Source organism: Tachysurus fulvidraco, chromosome 8 (assembly GCF_022655615.1).
Source record: "Tachysurus fulvidraco isolate hzauxx_2018 chromosome 8, HZAU_PFXX_2.0, whole genome shotgun sequence".
NCBI classification, from domain to species: Eukaryota; Metazoa; Chordata; class Actinopteri; order Siluriformes; family Bagridae; genus Tachysurus; species Tachysurus fulvidraco.
The window spans coordinates 18,906,332-18,925,647 of NC_062525.1; the positions used below are offsets into that span (position 1 = coordinate 18,906,332).

At 43.1% G+C, this 19,316-nt stretch overlaps 1 protein-coding gene across 19 annotated transcripts in view; it reads right to left on the minus strand.

Moving 5' to 3' along the window:
- Positions 1-19,316, minus strand: part of camk2g1 (calcium/calmodulin-dependent protein kinase (CaM kinase) II gamma 1) — a 74,944-nt gene that overhangs the window by 54,906 nt on the left and 722 nt on the right. For all 19 annotated transcript variants that reach the window (XM_047817786.1, XM_047817787.1, XM_027140587.2 and 16 more), the window contains exon 2: positions 16,927-17,021. In XM_047817786.1, the coding sequence (XP_047673742.1) occupies positions 16,927-17,021 (95 nt within the window). The remainder of the gene's footprint in view (positions 1-16,926; positions 17,022-19,316) is intronic.

Below are 19,316 nucleotides of genomic sequence, written 5' to 3' on the forward strand. Positions count from 1 at the left end.
GATGCAGTATTAATGAGCTCGATAAGTGTGGAAAAAACCCATCGTGGAAAAAAATCTTCTTTCCGGTCAGGAAGCAGCAGTTTATGTAGGCAGCAGTTTTGGCAAACGTTCACATGCTGGTCTCATTTGGCCACTGTGACCAAGATGTTTACTAATCTCACTTAACTGCCTTTAAGACACAGACGCAGTTTTCTCTAGTGTACAAATGGACATATTTGTGCACACAGATTGTTATTTCTTTATGAATGAATCAAGTTAGATAAGGTCTACAAAGTGGTATAAATGCGTATAGGAAAAATGTATAATACGACGTCACACTTAAGGTGCAGTTACAGTACAACAATGGCACTCACTCATTCCTGAGCCAGTAAAAGGAGGAGATGAGGTAATATCATGTACACGTTTAGCTCCTGAGCACATCAGCAGGTTGTGTACATGTAAAACTGACAGCTGTGGATCAATACAGAGGCTCAGAAACCTTGTACAGGGCGACATGTAACATTTCTACTGAGGGAGCCAGAGAGAAAATTGGGCCTATGAATAGCAAAGGGAAAAGATGTGCTTCCCCTCAGACATGGTACGGATATATTTGGAGAGATCGGGCCTTTTGGGAGTCTCATGCACTCGCACTCACGTGCACTCGCACTCACGTGCACTCGCAACCGCACGCGCACTCGCAACCGCACGCGCACTCGCAACCGCACGCACTCTCGCGCACGCACTCTCGCGCACGCACTCTCGCACTCTCGCGCACGCACTCTCGCACTCTCGCGCACGCACTCTCGCACTCTCGCGCACGCACTCTCGCACTCTCGCGCACGCACTCTCGCGCACGCACTCTCGCGCACGCACTCTCGCACTCTCGCGCACGCACTCTCGCCCACGCACTCTCGCACTCTCGCCCACGCACTCTCGCCCACGCACTCTCGCCCACGCACTCTCGCGCACGCACTCTCGCGCACGCACTCTCGCACTCTCGCGCACGCACTCTCGCGCACGCACTCTCGCGCACGCACTCTCGCGCACGCACTCTCGCGCACGCACTCTCGCACTCTCGCGCACGCACTCTCGCACTCTCGCGCACGCACTCTCGCACTCTCGCGCACGCACTCTCGCACTCTCGCGCACGCACTCTCGCACTCTCGCGCACGCACTCTCGCACTCTCGCGCACGCACTCTCGCGCACGCACTCTCGCACTCTCGCGCACGCACTCTCGCACTCTCGCGCACGCACTCTCGCACTCTCGCGCACGCACTCTCGCACTCTCGCGCACGCACTCTCGCACTCTCGCGCACGCACTCTCGCACTCTCGCGCACGCGCGCACGCACTCTCGCGCACGCGCGCACGCACTCTCGCGCACGCGCATTCGCGCACGCACTCTCGCGCACGCACTCTCGCGCTCGCACTCTCGCACTCTCGCGCACGCGCGCACGCACTCTCGCGCACGCACTCTCGCGCACGCACTCTCGCGCACGCGCTATCGCGCACGCACTCTCGCGCACGCACTCTCGCACTCTCGCGCACGCACTCTCGCACTCTCGCGCACGCACTCTCGCACTCTCGCGCACGCACTCTCGCGCTCTCGCGCTCTCGCGCACGCACTCTCGCACTCTCGCCCACGCACTCTCGCCCACGCACTCTCGCCCACGCACTCTCGCCCACGCACTCTCGCCCACGCACTCTCGCGCACGCACTCTCGCGCACGCACTCTCGCGCACGCACTCTCGCACTCTCGCGCACGCACTCTCGCACTCTCGCCCACGCACTCTCGCACTCTCGCCCACGCACTCTCGCACTCTCGCCCACGCACTCTCGCCCACGCACTCTCGCCCATGCACTCTCGCCCACGCACTCTCGCCCACGCACTCTCGCGCACGCACTCTCGCACTCTCGCGCACGCGCGCACGCACTCTCGCGCACGCACTCTCGCGCACGCTCTCTCGCACTCGCACTCTCGCGCACGCTCTCTCGCACTCTCGCCCACACACTCTCGCGCTCGCGCTCTACCACTCCCGCTCGCACAATGTATGAATATATTTGGGGAGATGGGGTCTTCTGGGAGTCTCACACTCACACACTCGCTTCACACTCCACGCTCTCGCACCACACTCTCTCGCACGGTGGTGTTAAGAGAGTCGACCCTCATTTTTTTCAGCTGCAGCTGTGATGGATTTTCTTTCGTTTTATGAGGAATCCATGGGCGATGTGTTTAACCCTAATCCATTCCGAAAACAAGAAGCTCAGAAGACACCGTGTTCCACAGAAAAGCTACAGAGGAGCCGCCAGAGCGGTTACCTTTTCATTACTTGTGACGGCACCTTAAAATGAGTTTGAGAATCATTCTCTGGGCTTAATTAGCTCTTACAGCAGTCGCAATGTGCACACACCTCCTCTGAGATCAGACGAATTTAGAACTAATGGGTTTTAGAGGGAAATTAAATCAAGGATTACAATATAACAACAAAAGAAAAGCACTTCATTAGAACCTCCGCAGAGAGAATGTGGTGAAATGCGAATTCATATCACAGCATTAAACACCAAGCTACAACAAATTACAAGCATCTGTACAGCTGTGCATGGGCTGCCAAGTGTGAGCTAACAGCTCCATCAGGAGATATGGACAGGCTCCTTACTAGCTACCTAATGCTGGAATGAGCCAGAGTTCAGCTAGAAAAGGTTTCACAAATCTCTCCGTGTGATCAGCAAGTTCGATTCAGCTTGAATTCTTTAGACTTTTGTTCCTGTCGATTTCATTTGACCTATTTGTTCAGGAGAGACATCACAGTCAAGGATTGGGACTAGATATCCGTTTATCCTTTCTTTAAAATCCATCCATTTATTTCTGAATCATTTTTTCATTTTCAGGGCAGAGCCTGAAAAAACTAAAAAATAAATAAATAAATAAATAAATAAAATAACATTGTTTAATTAACATTTTTAATAAAAAAATTTTGCCCCCCCCAAAAAAATCAAGTAACTCATCAGATATCATCATCATCATCATCATAAGCCATGATAAAAAAAAACTCGAATGTGATATTATTCTTTATCTTTAATATTAAATAAATAACAAATAATAAAAAATTATTATAAAATAAAATTATAAAATAATATTTAAAAAATAATTATAAAAAAAATAAATAATAATAATTAAATAAAAAAATAAATATTAAATAAAAGAAAGAAAGAAAGAATTATATCACATTCGAGATTTTTTTGTTTTTTTGTTTTTTTTAACGTTCTTGATTTTGGACTTGTACTAATCTGTATTTTTCATACTGCTCCTGCACTAATGATTATAATAGACACTTTTTTTTCATTTTAAAGACTAAATCCACAAATAATTGAGGAGACACATAATTCTGCACAAAGGTCAAGCCTTCAGTCACAGTGAACGTTAAGAAGCCCTTTGTTGCCTATGAGAGCATGCCAGCTGCTTCGCCTCTTGCCCCGTCTGTTCTTCTGAAGAGGCTTGTGGTCGGCACGGCTAACTCGATCAAATCAGAGAAGCGACGACATCAAAGCCATCCTTAAAAATATTCATGTTTGCCGTAATCTGACCGACTTGCCGGTTGTAAATTTGCGTTAAGACCGACCAATTTTTTTTTTTCCTCTTCATACAACTAATACAAAAGCAATAAAATAATACTAATGATATTTCAGTAAGTACTGTAAATATATAAATTGCCTAGGCCTACATACAAACGAAGGCTACGTTCTTTCTTTTAAATAAAAACCCGTGACGTCATCTATGTTTACACTATCGGTTACAGGACGTCACACTACGACCTGTGCGTTCGCTTCGCTTCACAAAATATTCGCCGTCGCCGTTCAAAGTCATACGGGTTCGGGCGCCAGAATACATCTAAACAATTCATAAAAACAGCTCGACACCGCTTTAACTTGGCACGAAGTTGTGGACAAACTGTGCCCAGATCTTTTCCCATCCCTTCCCCCGTCTAGTCTAACCGTGACCGTGTCGACTGACTCGAATAAACATGTTTTTGACAAAGATTTCAATTTGTTTGTGGTCTATATATCCTGCATCAAAATGAGGTTTGCGACGATGCGTCCGAAGGCAATGGGTTGAAGACCCGGTCAGTGACGTCACGATATGCTAATTTGTTTAAATTCATACCTACGTAATCACCATCACCAAAATTGTGCTTCTTTTTTTCCATTGAAACTTGAAAAAAAATATATATATAGACTTACCTACTGACCTTTTTTTTTTTAATTTTCTACTGTTACTGCAAACCAAACTATTTTTAAAGATGGCCTGATATACGTCTCTTTTCCCTTTAGCAAAATAATACAGGTTCACACATGAATACAGTGTGAGAAGAGAAAGGCAGGAGCTGCAGTATTAAGAAGGCGACCCGTCACCCCGACGCACTTCTGGAGCATTTTACTTAGATCCAAAAGAGGATACAATTCTCCATAACAAAGGCTGTCACCAGCAGCAGGGCTCAGCCACACACCGCTCAAGTAAAATATCCCACTATCTTACTTTAAAACTCCAACTCACAACCACTGTGTGAAACCAAATCTGAGGCTGAAGTAGAGGCAGGAGGCAGCACAGATCAGAGGAGAAAACCTCACAAACGATCAGTTGATGTGAAGCTCCTTCCTGAGAGAGTAGTCTTACATCACTTCTCTTCTCTTCATACAGCTAAAAGGAGTAGAACAGAAATCAACGCTGCTGTGTGCCTCGTCCTCCAGCTGCGGTCAAAGCCCCGGCTTCCTGCCTACCCCACCCACCACCCAACCCGCACCACACAAATGAAGTCATTACATTCTTCCTTACGAGAGATCGATAGTAATGTTGAATTATCAAATCAGCCCAAACCCCAGTTATTGAGTACTCGGTGTCATTAGGCGTTGATGCAAATATGAAGCTGGATGTGCTCGTCAGGGAAAAGCGCAAATTCTACACACTGTGCTTTCCATCTTTTATCCAGCTCTGTATGTCTATCTATCTATCCATCCATCTTGCTATCCATCCATCCACCCATCCATCTAAAAATGTGTGTTTTTATGTTCTCGAAAACACTCAACAACCTTTAAAATCCAAACTGGTTACAAAGAGAGTGTTGTGTTTGGTAGACAGCTTTGTAGCCCGTTATGACAACTGAAACTGTGACTCCCACGCTAACAATAAGTTATCAATAAGCAATCATGCTGGTGAAACGAAAACAAACATTGAGGTCTCACCTTCTCCTGTAGCTTTTACTTCTTGCCCCTTCTTGAAATTTACATTGTACAGGAACTTCTGGTTCTGACGAAACTCACCACTGAGAAGAAGTCAGTTTTTTATATATATGTCTAAAATTAAAAAACTATTTGTTTTTGTTCAAGCAGTACAGAAAATGGATGGATGGATGGATGGATGGATCATCATTCTCACTCAAGATTAATGTCCTTTCTTCAACACATGCACCTGCAGCTTCTGCACATGCATCGTAAGGCGATTTCGTCTGCGATACACATGCTCGGTGGCTCATGGCTAGAATCAGCTGCTCTGATTAATAGAGGAAAGAGGAATTCCTTTATGTTCTGTTGGACTCCCAACAAAAGATGGTTACACCATCACTGGGAACACTCATCCACTTTTATTTGGAGTTTAGAAACAAATACCAGACACTGTTCAGGGTCAACGTTTATGACACATGGCCAGCATGAAGGAAAAGCTGCTAGTGGTGGTGCTGCTTCCCAACTGCTCGGTCTGGAGTTCAATACAAAGTTGTAAAGTCTGTAAACTAGTGAACCAGTGGTAATGTTTTAGGTTGTAAAGTCTGTAAACTAGTGAACCAGTGGTAATGTTTTAGGTTGTAAAGTCTGTAAACTAGTGAACCAGTGGTAATGTTTTAGGTTGTAAAGTCTGTAAACTAGTGAACCAGTGGTAATGTTTTAGGTTGTAAAGTCTGTAAACTAGTGAACCAGTGGTAATGTTTTAGGTTGTAAAGTCCGTAAACTAATGAACCAGTGGTAATGTTTTAGGTTGTAAAGTCTGTAAACTAGTGAACCAGTGGTAATGTTTTAGGTTGTAAAGTCTGTAAACTAGTGAACCAGTGGTAATGTTTTAGGTTGTAAAGTCTGTAAACTAGTGAACCAGTGGTAATGTTTTAGGTTGTAAAGTCTGTAAACTAGTGAACCAGTGGTAATGTATTCATCAATAGAGACTTAAAAGGGAGTCTGCCAAATATGTATATATGTATGTATGTATGTATGTATGTATGTATGTATGTGAGCGAGTGAGTGTTAATGGTAGGGGTGTAAGAAAATATCGATACATGTATCACGATATTTTGTTTGCCGATATTGTATCGATTCTCAAAAACAAAATATCGATATTTATTAAAAAAAATTATACAGATTCATGGCAGTTTCATTTTGTTCCGTTTATATCCCAACCGCTAGATCGCAGTCTTCTTATCTCTGAACTTAAACAATGACAGGAAGTAACACGTTAATGGAGATTTAGGATAGCTCCTCAAGGTTAGGCCCGTGAAAATAAGGACGGAGAACTCACAAACGTTTCACTCACAACGGTTTACGCACATCCAACTAGTATAACAGTAATAAAGCAACGGCACATTGCTCTTAAAGGGGTAGCACCATTCCACTCGTTACAAAGTACTAGCATAACGGCGCGCTACTAATGTTAACGGTAAAATAGTTCACTATATATATATATATATAAAGATGTGAATAGAAGTGCCCTGACATCTGAGCATATTGACCAGCTTATCTTTCTTCAGAAAAACCTGTAAAATCCAAGTTTAAAGGTTCTGAGAATGTTCAACATCTGTAAATATTTTATTGTTTATATTTGTTTTGTTTTCTTTAGGAATCCTGCAAGCACTTTATTTTTTCATTGATATTAAGCAGAAATAATTATTTTGTTCAGATCAAAATGTTAGGACACTGCATGCTACAATTGTAAACTGAAACTGTGAAGCTTTAAAGGCAGGGTCTAAAAATATATATGGTCTGTTTATATCTGCTTTAATACATTTAATACATTTAAGAAATCCTGCAAGCACTTTATTTTTCCCCTTTTATTCATACTGCACATAAAGTGGTTCAATCATATTGAATGTTACAGGGGCTAATTAATGCAAATGCAGTTCCCACTGTGTTCTGTTTAAATAAGAATTTGTTTGCTAAGGTTTGCATATGGTGGTGTTCTTGACAGCTTCCCTAAAACTTTATCCTATAATTAAAATAAGAAATATCCCAATATATCACCTTGCTTACAATATCGTAATGTATCGCAACATATCGTATCGCAAACCCGTATCGTGATACGTATCGTATCGCCAGATTCTTGCCAATACACAGCCCTAGTTAATGGGTGATTGAGTGGGTGAGTGTTAATGGGGGAGTGAGTGGGTGAGTGTTAATGGGGAGTGAGTGGGTGAGTGTTAATGGGGAGTGAGTGGGTGAGTGTTAATGGGTGAGTGTTAATGGGTGAGTGTTAATGGGTGAGTGTTAATGGGTGAGTGAGAGAGTGAGTGTTAATGGGTGAGTAAGTGGGTGAGTGTTAATGGGTGAGTGAGAGAGTGAGTGTTAATGGGTGAGTAAGTGGGTGAGTGTTAATGGGTGAGTAAGTAGGTGAGTGTTAATTGTTTATTTTAATGTTGTTATTTGTTCGCTTTGTGAGTTTTAATTCTTTATTCTTTTTCCTTTTTTCTTAAGTTTTTTCTTTTTCTTTTTTATTTTATCTTTACTTTTACTTTTTTCTTAATCTTTTTACATTTTTCTTATTCTTTTATTTTTACTTTTTCTTCCTTTTTTATTACTTTTTTTATTTTTCATTTCTTATTATTTCTTTCTTTTTCCTTTTTTCTTCCTTTTTTTCTTTTTCCTTTCTTCCTTCTTTCTTTCTTTTTCATTTTTTCTTACTTTTTTCTTTTTCTTTCTTCCTTCTTTCTTTCTTTTTCCTTTTTTCTTCCTTTTTTTCTTTTTCCTTTCTTCCTTCTTTTATTCTTTTCTTTCTTTTTCTAGTGGTTTTTTCAGTGAGTGTTAATGGATGAATGAGTGAGTGAGTGTTAATGGGTGAGTGAGTGTTAATGGATGAATGAGTGAGTGAGTGTTAATGGGTGAGTGAGTGTTAATGGATGAATGAGTGAGTGAGTGTTAATGGGTGAGTGAGTGTTAATGGGTGAGTGAGTGTTAATGGATGAATGAGTGAGTGAGTGTTAATGGGTGATTTCTGTTTAATGTTTTGAATGATATTGAGTGTTATTTGTAGTTTCTTTTTAATGGGTTAGTGAATTATTTCTTTATTTTACTTTTTTCCTTATTTTTCATTTTTCCTTATTTATTTCTTTTTCATTTTTTATTATTTTTACTTATTATTCTTTCTTTCTTTTTATTTTTCTTTCTTTTTCCTTTTTTCTTTCCTTATTTCTTTCTTTTTTCCTTTTTCCTTCTTTCTTCTTTCGTTATTTCTTTCTTTTCCTTTTTTCTTTCTTTTCCTTTCTTCCTTCTTTCTTTCTTTCTTTTTCCTTTTTTCCTTCTTTTTACTTTCTTCCTTCTTTCTTTCTTTTTCCTTTTTTCTTTCTTTTTCCTTTCTTCCTTCTTTCTTTCTTTTTCCTTTTTTCTTTCTTTTTTTCCTTTTTTCTTTCCTTCTTTATTTCTTTTTCCTTGTTTCCTTCTTTTAATGAGTGAGTGAGTGAGTGAGTCCCTCAGATGGTTCTAATCTGGATGAAAGTGTTTGTCTAAGACATCTGCCCCTTTGCGAGTGAGATTTGACAGACACAACCCCAACTGTGAATCATGGCTGTAATTATGGTAACCCTTGTGAAATGCAACCCAGCCTTAGGAGAGGAAGACAGATTTGAGCTTTGTCCCCTGAACTCACATGTGTGTTTGTGTGGAATCAGTAAGTAAAGCTGAGAGAAGCCACAAATATGGAGGGTGTTACACCGACCTTATTCCTCAGCTCTGTGGGGAAGTGAACTGTGAGCAAGAAGCCTGCTAGCAGTGGTTAAGACAGAGCAAACACACCGCGTGCGCAGCATTAGAGTCCGAAGCGCCGAAGCGACAAGTCGAGAAAAGTATGAGCGATAATCCCGAAAAATCTTAAGAGAGCAAAAACGCGTTCGATACGTCGTCACGTTAGCAGTCCTGTGTGCCGATAAAGTGCAGTCCAGCAGGGCAAACATAATCATCCTGCATATTTCTAAAGCAGTGTGTTTGGTGTGTGCGTGTGTGTGTGTGTGTGTGTGTGTGTGTGTGTGTGTGTGCGTGTGTGTGTGTGTGCCTCTGTAGTAAACTGCCCGTTCTGCATCAACCACACCGTTCCACCCTTCCACAACCGACCACATAAAAACAGAAAAGTTAAAATAAAAAAAAAAGCACAAAAAGAACGAGTGAAAAATAACATACACATAAATAAACGCATCTGAAGAGAAAGAGAATACGAAAAAAATTCGATCTAGGGCGTAGAGTGGGAAAAGAAAAACAGATAAAGAAAAACAGAAAGAAATCTACAAAAGGTAGGAGCTGTAGAGGAAAGAAAAAAAGTTGTAGAGACGGGGAGAGATAGAGAGATAGAGAGAGAGAGAGAGAGAGAGAGAGAGAGAGAGAAAGACAAAGAAGCTGTGCCTGGGCCAGGAGAGCGCTGTATTAGCTGACATTTCATAAACATCAGAGCCCAGCATGTGTTGAGCGATGGGCCAAAGTGTTTACTAAGTGTTACTGGAAGCCTGGGGTGATTTATACAGCCTTGTAGACAACACACACACACACACACACACACACACACACACACACACACACACACACACACACACACACACACACACACACACACACACACACACACACACACACACACACACACACACACACACACAGAGTTACACAGTAAAGCCCAACGACAAATAATGCAACAGAGAACTGGTCCAATATTTATCCAGAAGGGGCTAAAATATTGAGAGAGGGTGTGTCATGCAGGTGAGGATTAAGCATGACAAACACTTACTGTACACCAGAGCCAGAGCCGTACAGTCAGATAGTCCTGCAGAATGATTTCTCTTACCTCACTTAATAAGCGGTTTTTAACTTCAGTAGGTGTGACGATCATTCCTTTTTATTGCTCTGGCATGCGAATAAACTTGCACCTCCACTTCACCTGACGAGGCGTTTAGCTAGTACTCCATCTGTCCCATCTGCATGTCAGGGCTTGTGTACGTGTACGTTTATCTATAATCTGTATTTGTATTTCTTTGTGTATTGTGGTCTGGCTTGATTCCTGTGTATCTTGAAGCGCACAGATTAAAGGAGAAAAATACTCTGCACGATTTACGGCTGATTAACGTTCTTGCTCGCTTAGTCAGTAAAGCGAGTGCACGTCGCTCCGTCTTACCGTCCTTCTCCGACCGCATAAATACATCACCTTAACCCCGTTCGATTAAAACCGAATCAGTGCTAATATTGTACTGTATTATGATCTTCCACCAGTCAGCCCCACCCTCCGTTTTCATCATATCGCAGCCTACATTTTCACACCCTGATTAAAAGCGCCGTTATAGGCAATAAAGCCGTCTGTTTCTTCGGTCATTCCATTCGAGATGTCTCTGTGAAGGCCAGCTTATGTTTCTTGCTTTGAAAGTCCATCTGTTTGACTCTTATTGTGTGCTAGCGGTGGGTGGCACGGGGAAAAATTGTAATCACACGGCAGCTTCAAATGATCACTGCTTCTTTAGATAATCGCAGTATAAAATGATAAAACTGGATTTTTGGGGGTGGTTTTTTTTCTAATTAGGCAAGAAAACAAAGCATCGCCTTTAGCTTTAGATTTAAAAAACAACTTTTTTGTTAAACAACATCTACAAAAACACAAAACATGCTCAGACTGGCAAACGGCGATCCCTCGTTTATCGCGGTTAATGGGGACCGGGACCCCCTCGCGATAGGTGAAAATCCGTGAAGTAGGATTGGCCCTAAGTTTGACCTTTTCACTGATGGTCATCATCTTCCTCTTCCTCTTGGGCTCACTGGAGGAATCTTTCGCAGGGTCACGGCACTTAGGAGGCATCGTAAGGGCTTAACGAATAGTTAATTTCAAACACAATACGTGAGACACGGTTGACAGGGAAGGAGCTGGGAGAGGATGTGATGATGCGCAGCCAATCAGCTCAGATCTCGCGCCGGGAACCAATCATGTGCCTGGTCTGAGTGCCCGTGGGTATGTACAAAGCCTCTGAGAGAGTTTCTCTCTTTGTCTGGCATCCTGGGAAACCGTTTTTATTTTTATTTTTCGATGAATATTTTTGAAAAATCAGCGATGCACTAGGCCGCGAAACTTGAACCGCGAAGTGGCGAGGGATTACTGTGGCTGGTTTTAATTTTGCAATAAAATAACAACCGTGTCTTGTATTGCCTGATCAGCACGAAGCTTCTCCACACGTAGCAGGAGCGAGTGCAACGAATCTGACATCATGCCATAATTTATTCAAACCTGTTTCAGAGATCAAATCCCGAGAGAGCGATGCACAAGGCAAAAGACAACACCGTGGAGTGATGCGATTGTGTATTTGACCTAATTCTGAATGAACAGCATTCACCTTGTTTATATCGATAATTAACGACTTTTATCGTGCATTTATTGTCTACCGAACATCTGTAGGCAGGCTTTAAAAAGACCTTATTTAAGATAATGATACTGGCAAGTAGCCGTTATAGTTAAGAGAAGATTCATTGCGATCATAACACACAGACTACACAGTCATTACCTTTAACACGAACACGATGTCGACCTCTGCGACACTTTATTACCTTCGTTTGACTGCTGACGGACCGACGACACCACTTCGGGGGTGAGCGCTGACTGAAAACTTGCTGAAATTGAGCCAGCATACCATTTGCAGGTGCTGAGGAGCATCGCGTACAAACAGTGTGGACGCAGAAAGCATTTGTCGTCCCCGTCCTCCCCCATTCACTAGTGTGTGGATAATGTGCAAAGCTTTGTTTTCTCACCCAAAAGGTGTCTAATATCCAAACCTTAACCTAATTCTAACAACAGGTATAAAAGATCAACTCTTCTATCCGAGTGCCTTCTGTCTTTTCGGTGCGTTTATTCCCACCTCCAGGCTCCCACTCAGGTGCGTAACTGTATTTCTCGGCCGTCCTCAGGCTCAGATCTGCTGCCTGCAGTGTGCTTTGTGCAGCTCGCAGAGAGAGAACAGAACAAACCTGCACATTTCTGCATTCTAGGGGTCATCACAGAAGGTAACCTGTGTGTGAGATGGACTTCAGTACGAGAGAGAGAGAGAGAGAGAGAGAGAGAGAGAGAGAGAGAGAAGATAGAAAGAGAAAGAAAAGAGAGAGAGAGAAGAGAGAAAAGAGAGAGAGAGAGAGAGAAGAGAGAGAGAGAAAAGAGAGAGAGAAAAGCTCTCCCTCTCCTCTCCCTCTCTCGTCTACGCCTATCCGACCTCCCTCGCGTCTACGCTCCCCTCTACTATCAACGCGAGAGACCAATCTCGGATCTTGCTCTCTCTCCCCCTCTAGCCCGCGACCCGCCCCTCTCTCTCTCCCGTCGCCCGCGATCTATACGATCTCCCTACGCCATCCCGCTCTCGCTCTCTCCTCTCGCTCTCGTCTCGCTCGATCTCTCTCGCGCTCTCTCTCTCTCTCTCCCCTCCCCTCCCCTCTCTCTCTCCTCTCTCCCTCCCTCCCCTCTCTTTCCCTCTCCCCCTCTCTCTCCGTCTCTCTCTCTCTCTGTCTCTCCCCTCTCTGTCTCTCCCACCTCTCTCTCTCCTTCTCTCTCTCTCCCCTCTCTCCCTCTCCCACCTCTCTCTCTCTCTCTCCTTTTCCTCTCGCTCTCTCTCTCTCTCTCTCTCTCTCTCTCTCTATATATATCCTCTCTCCCCCTCCCCCCTCTCTCTCCCCCTCCCCTCTCTCTCTCCCCCTCCCCACTCCCCATCCCCTCTCTCCCCCTCCCCTCTCTCTCTCCTCTCTCCCTCCCTCCCCTCTCTCTCTCTCTCCTCTCTCCCTCTCTCCCTCTCTCTCTCCTTTTCCTTCCTTTTTTCTTTCCCTCTTCCCTTCTCTATGCTTGACAAAGGGCCACAGTAAGGGGTCACTCAGAACAAAGCCTTTAAAAGGGGCACAGTGGAAATAAGTGTAGTGCCGATCTCACACACACACACACACACACACACACACACACACACACACACACACACACACACACACACACACACACACACACACACACACACACACACACACACACACACACACACACACTACAGTCAGGAACTGGAAGAGAACCGTTCTGCTTCCTCAGCATTCCAATCTGTAGTCTAGTGGTTTTAACAGTAAATGAACGGGAACACGAGCAGGTGGATAACTGAAAACTCTACCATACAAATCACTAGCAGAACGAGGAAGTCATTTTGCACACTGAAGCGGTTAGTAACTCTTTCCCAGTTGCATAAAGCTGCTCACAAATGTATTAAAAGTTCTCCAGAGGTTCCAGAGAAACGAAGGAGCCGGTTTCAACACTAAACAGACCAAATGTTGACCAAATATCGGTGTGCACTATTTCTAGCTCCACCCGTATGTCTCTGTATGGTTGTCTTGGTGACAAAAAGGAAAGACCAAATGCAGCATGGGTGCTTAGTTACAGCAGAAATCACTTCGAAAAATAATGAAATAATAGAAAATAATGACAAAATGAGGGGTCGTGGATTTGTAACTGTAAGCTGTCCCATGCGATATTGCACTAGCCAGTGCAAAGCAGTACGACATGCCTGGATGGATGTGCTGGAGCCCAAGCACCATACGATCTTGAACGGATCTCGTGTCTACAGAAATGTCTAATCCGCCTTGTTCTGTGTATGTATTGCAGAAACTGCCATAGATTAGTGAAAACGCTCGCACTACTGCTACTACTATTAATGCACGTCAAAAGGTAGTACTGTAGGCAGACTCAGCGACGGTGATCTTAACCCGAATCGGGTGTCAGAACGGTTTCAGATGCACCTGGTCACGTCACTGGGTTGTTGACCCGTTCAGGACAGACCTCCTTCTCCTAGGCCAGCTTAGCTGAAGTAAACAAGCCTGTCAACAGCTGTGCAAACACACACTTAAACTCATCACGTCCCTCATATTGTTTTCGATTCAGGTTTGGTGGAAAAAAATCCAAATAAACTATATTAACTGTGATATACTTTATTAAATGGCTAAACAGAAAACTAGGTTGGGGGCGGGGGGGGACGGTGGCTTAGTGGTTAGCATGTTTGCCTCACACCTCCAGGGTTGGGGGTTCGATTCCCACCTCCGCCTTGTGTGTGTGGAGTTTGCATGTTCGGGTACTCCGGTTTCCTCCCCCGGTCCAAAGACATGCATGGTAGGTTGATTGGCATCTCTGGAAAATTGGCCCTAGTGTGTGTGTGTGTGCCCTGCGATGGGTTGGCACTCCGTACAGGGTGTATCCTGCCTCGATGCCCGATGAGACAGGCACAAGCTCCCCGTGACCCAAGTAGTTCGGATAAGCAGTAGAAAATGAGTGAGAGAGAGAAAACTAGGTTTGAGCCATCAGGCTTCATTAACTGCTTACTGACAACAACAACAACAACAACAATACTTACTGCTACTGAAACCTCATGTGACCTGGAGAAACCTCATGAAGACCTGGACTAAAATCATAATCAGTTATGAATCAACGATGCTACACAATCTATGTTTTGTGACTGGGACTCCCTTTACTCCACTCAGCACCTGATGACCTTAAAAAGATCTTTCATTTCATTTCAGTGATTCACACATCTTATAGGAATAACAACAAAAAAAAGTGCAGACCAAGAGACTGTTCGCTGGGATCCCAAGAGCCTTAGTCAGATACAATTAAATAAGTGGATTAACCTCAATACACAGCAATCCTCACACAAATAGAACGGGGGTGGGATGGATACACAGATGAAAGAGCAAAAGAGCCAGATGTAGATTCAGATACGATTAATTATGAAACGATATCATAAACAAAGCAGCGTTTGTTACATGACACCGACAGAAATGAGTTTACACTGATATTCTGTATGAGGACGGAAGGAAAGGGTCAGCATGTGTAGGACATCTCAAGGCGAATCCTATAAGTCAACCATTTACACGCGTGCACCAGGAAATATATTAAACGGGGCAGAGAGGAACGCACGGACAGATGGTTCAATTATGAGGGCATAAAACAATTAAGAGAGAGGAAGCCTTTCTTACACCCAGGCCAACGGTTAACCGTCACAGGATCACAATCAAACAGAAACACAATCGCCGTACTCGACTGCGTCGTACTTACTGAGGATAAATGGGTCTACAGACCGGCAGTGCACATCTGCCCCCCATTTCTCCCAGGCTCCTGCTACACGTCCCCCGCTCAGCTAGTCTTGTCCTCTACATCTATGCCAGCCAATCAGAAAAGGCTCTAGGGAAACGGTTGCCTAGCTACTGCAACAAGCTCTGGGTCAACCCATCCAATCACTGGGTCATTACAGATCCACACTACATCTTTCAGCTGAATCCTTAAGTGTCTAAGGATGGAAAAGATGAGAAGAGTAAGTGGGGGGGGCATTGCACAAATAACTAGTTTTTTAGGATGAGGAGGTATTTAGAGCATTGAGCCACTCTTCACGTCAGCACGAACCACGTTAAGATCACTGAAAGTAGGTGTGCAGAGGGGAAAAAAAAAGGACATTCAAACCATGTCAGCTGAGGCACTAGAATCCGAGAAACGCTGAGCAATGCTATGAAAGGGTCTCTGGAAGAAATGGCGTTTTCCCGTATGACCAGTCAGGGCTTTAGGTCATGTCCACTTGCTCAGCTAATAGGCTGGGTGCAGTACGGTCCTCTGAAGCAGCCCTTAATTGGTGCAACTGCTGGAGAACCGCATGACAGAGGCCGAGCCCCCTGACGAGGCACTCGCACTACAAACGGAACGCCACTTTTCTGACAGAAAAATTAACTGACAGAAAAATTCCTTTTTGGCAGAATGAAGGAGAGTGAAAGGATATTAAAGAAGAAATCGGTACTTCCTTACTCACGGCCAGAATATTTACCGAACACGTTTAACAACCCTGAGGCGCAAGTCGTAAGAGGCCATGCTACAACAACAACAACTTATTTCTCATTTCAGAATCATTTGATTATGAAACACGATTCATGTCTGTACCTGACTAAAACAAGACTCTATTAACCAGTAAAAAAACAAACTGTTGAACTGCTTTAAGCTCGTCAAACTGATTAACGCTTAATATTTTTATTTATTATTTTTTATATCCTCACACATCAACAGTGTGAACGCAACAGCGCTGGAAAACACGGACCACCTTGCAGCACCTACGCTTTCTAAGCACGTGAAGTAAACTTATTCCTTTATCGGTAAGCACGAGCTTATGTCTGAAGAACAAACATCCACCACCAAATAGCTCGTTTTCTCTCACCGCCTTTAGTGCTACAGCAACCAAAAGCAGACTAGTTCTGAAATGAAAACACTTATGCGATTATTACGAAACGTTCGGGCACACGAAGCCCGTGGTGTATTTTTATGCGACACTCACTCAAATTTCAGGAATCGAATATGACTACATTTCACTCCGCATTCCATTTGTTGCCCCAGAAAACCATGACCTGGCTGGAACGGTAACTCTTGTCTCGCTGTCAAGCGCATACCGCAGCACTGCTGTATGCCCTACAATACCTAGAGCTGCGCAGAAGACAGTCGGACGGCCCCTTTCTAAAGAGCACGCTCTTTTATTAACGACGTGTAATCCCAGGAGGCAGGCCAACATACCAGATCTTCTGCCTCCGCTTCCCCCATTGCTCACCGCAGTAAAACAGCAAAGGAGCTTTACCAGCGAGCCAGAGCCAGATGATATCACTCGTGTTTATGGTGAAGTGGGCCACTGTCAGACCTTACCTCTGGCTGTCAGCTTCTTCGTGTTGATTATTTTTGCGGCATATTCCTGGCCTGTAGACTTCTTCACACATCTGCGCACCACGGAAAAGGCACCCCTGGGGAGAGGAAGAAGAAAAAAAGAAAAGAAAAAAAAAAAGATAGTGTGATGTCAAGTAGTGTGTTGAATGGTTACTGATGCAATGCACAGAATGATTGCCAATCGTATGTCATGCAGAGGAAGGGCCATGAGAAATTTACTACTAAATGTATAGGATTGACTTCTATGTGTTAATTACTATATATGCAGTGTGTATAATTATATATATATATATATATAAATATAATATACACACAGACACACACGTTACTATGCAGTGTCAAATCCATAGAAGATAAAAACACACAAATATCAACATTCACCCAAAAACATAAAGCACAACAAATCAAAATTAGTTTTACTGAAGAAAACTTTATAATACAGCCTTTATTTGACACATGGCTGAGTCAATATCAAGACTTTTCCCCATTATTATTTTGAGAGAACTGCCAGGGGCCATAGCAAAGATTTTGAAAAGCCTTCGCTTATAGAAAAAGTCAATTATAGGAACCTTAATGTGTCTTGGTTGTCCAAATCTATGGGAAATTAGAAAAGGGTTTAAAACTACATTCTTTCAGCAAACAATCCCGCTTTTTTGTAGATGGGGTAGAGACGTGCGTCAGGCATTCAGACGCTGAAAACAGGTGTCATGAAAAGAGAGCGTGAACTGTACGTGAGACGAGAGGTTTTCTATCCTTCATACTGACATGTGAAGTAAATTGTCTGGCACATACAAGGTATTATGAGATCATTTAAATCTGCTTACAGAAATAGGTGTCATTTCTAAAACCAATTTTAAAAAATAATTTAAAAAATAATTATATAAGCAAAAATCCCATAAAGATAATGAGAAGTGGATTGCAATTGTGATTGCTCTTAAGGTGTAAGAAGCTAACATAACTACTAGCTGACTAGAAGCTGCTGGATGTCACCGTACCCATATAACATAATCAAGCAGGTCTGTGACTTCATTCAATCATTCAATTCAATGTCATTATCAGAAAGAAGACTTTTGGGGAAAATATTCATTGTATAAAATATTACATTAAGGAATTTCTCCCAAATAAGCGAAACAGAGGTGATAGCAGCATGGAAAAACTCCCTGAGAAAATATGAGGTAATGCAAGCTTGTACCTGGTAGAATGATTAGAAACAAGTTCCTTTTTTTAAAGTGTGTACTGTATGGTCCAAAAGTGCAATTCTGAAGACATATGTTTAACATAAAGTTGAATTTTGTTGAAGTTATCGACTATTCACACAGACAGACTTGAGTACAAAACTGTTCATGGCAATTAAGCCCTAAGCCACAGGCTAAGAAAGCTAGGTCAACAACCTTTGGCTCATTTGGTTCAAAATTTGTTTCATTTACATACATACCACACACACACGTGCACACACGTGCACACACGTGCACACACGTGCACACACGTGCACACACGTGCACACACGTGCACACACGTGCACACACGTGCACACACGTGCACACACGTACACACACGTACACACACGTACACACACGTACACACACGTACACACACGCAAACGTACGTCGAGTCAGTTCTTATATCTAGCTCATATATGCTGCAGTGAAATCTCCAGAACCCTCAGGATTACGGCACAACGTATAACAACCAGATGCACAGTGCACACGACTATATATTATGATAAAAGTGTTCAAGCTTGTCAAAATGATTAATGCTTAATTATGTGCTCAGGGAGGTATTTTTTATATCCTCACACATCAACAGTGTGAACGCAACGGCGCTGGAAAACACGGACCACCTTGCAGCACAACGGTTTCTAAGCACGTGAGGTAAACTTATTCCTTTATCAGTAAGCACGAGCTTATGTCTGAAGAACAAACATCCACCACCAAATAGCTCGTTTTCTCTCACCGCCTTTAGTGCTACAGCAACCAAAAGCAGACTATTTCTGAAATGAAAACAATTATACGATTATTTAGAAACACAAAACCCGTGGTGAATTTCAGGAATCGAATATGACCGTCCATACACTAAATATTGTGCAAATACAGTGCAACATTTAATAAACAATAAACAATGTAAAATAAACAGAAATGAAATGTTTATTTTTTTAATATAAATATTATTATACTTATATATTTTTTATGTATATTTTTTTTCACCACCGCCTTGTTTGTTTCAAAAGGTCGATTTATACCGGGATACTGCGATATTTTTTTTTAGACGAGGTGATCATACCGTGAAGGTGTCAAATCGCAACACCTTTATTCGACATGCATTTAAACAGCGGCTCGAGCACTTTGATAGGAGGTGGGTTTTTTTTTTTTTTT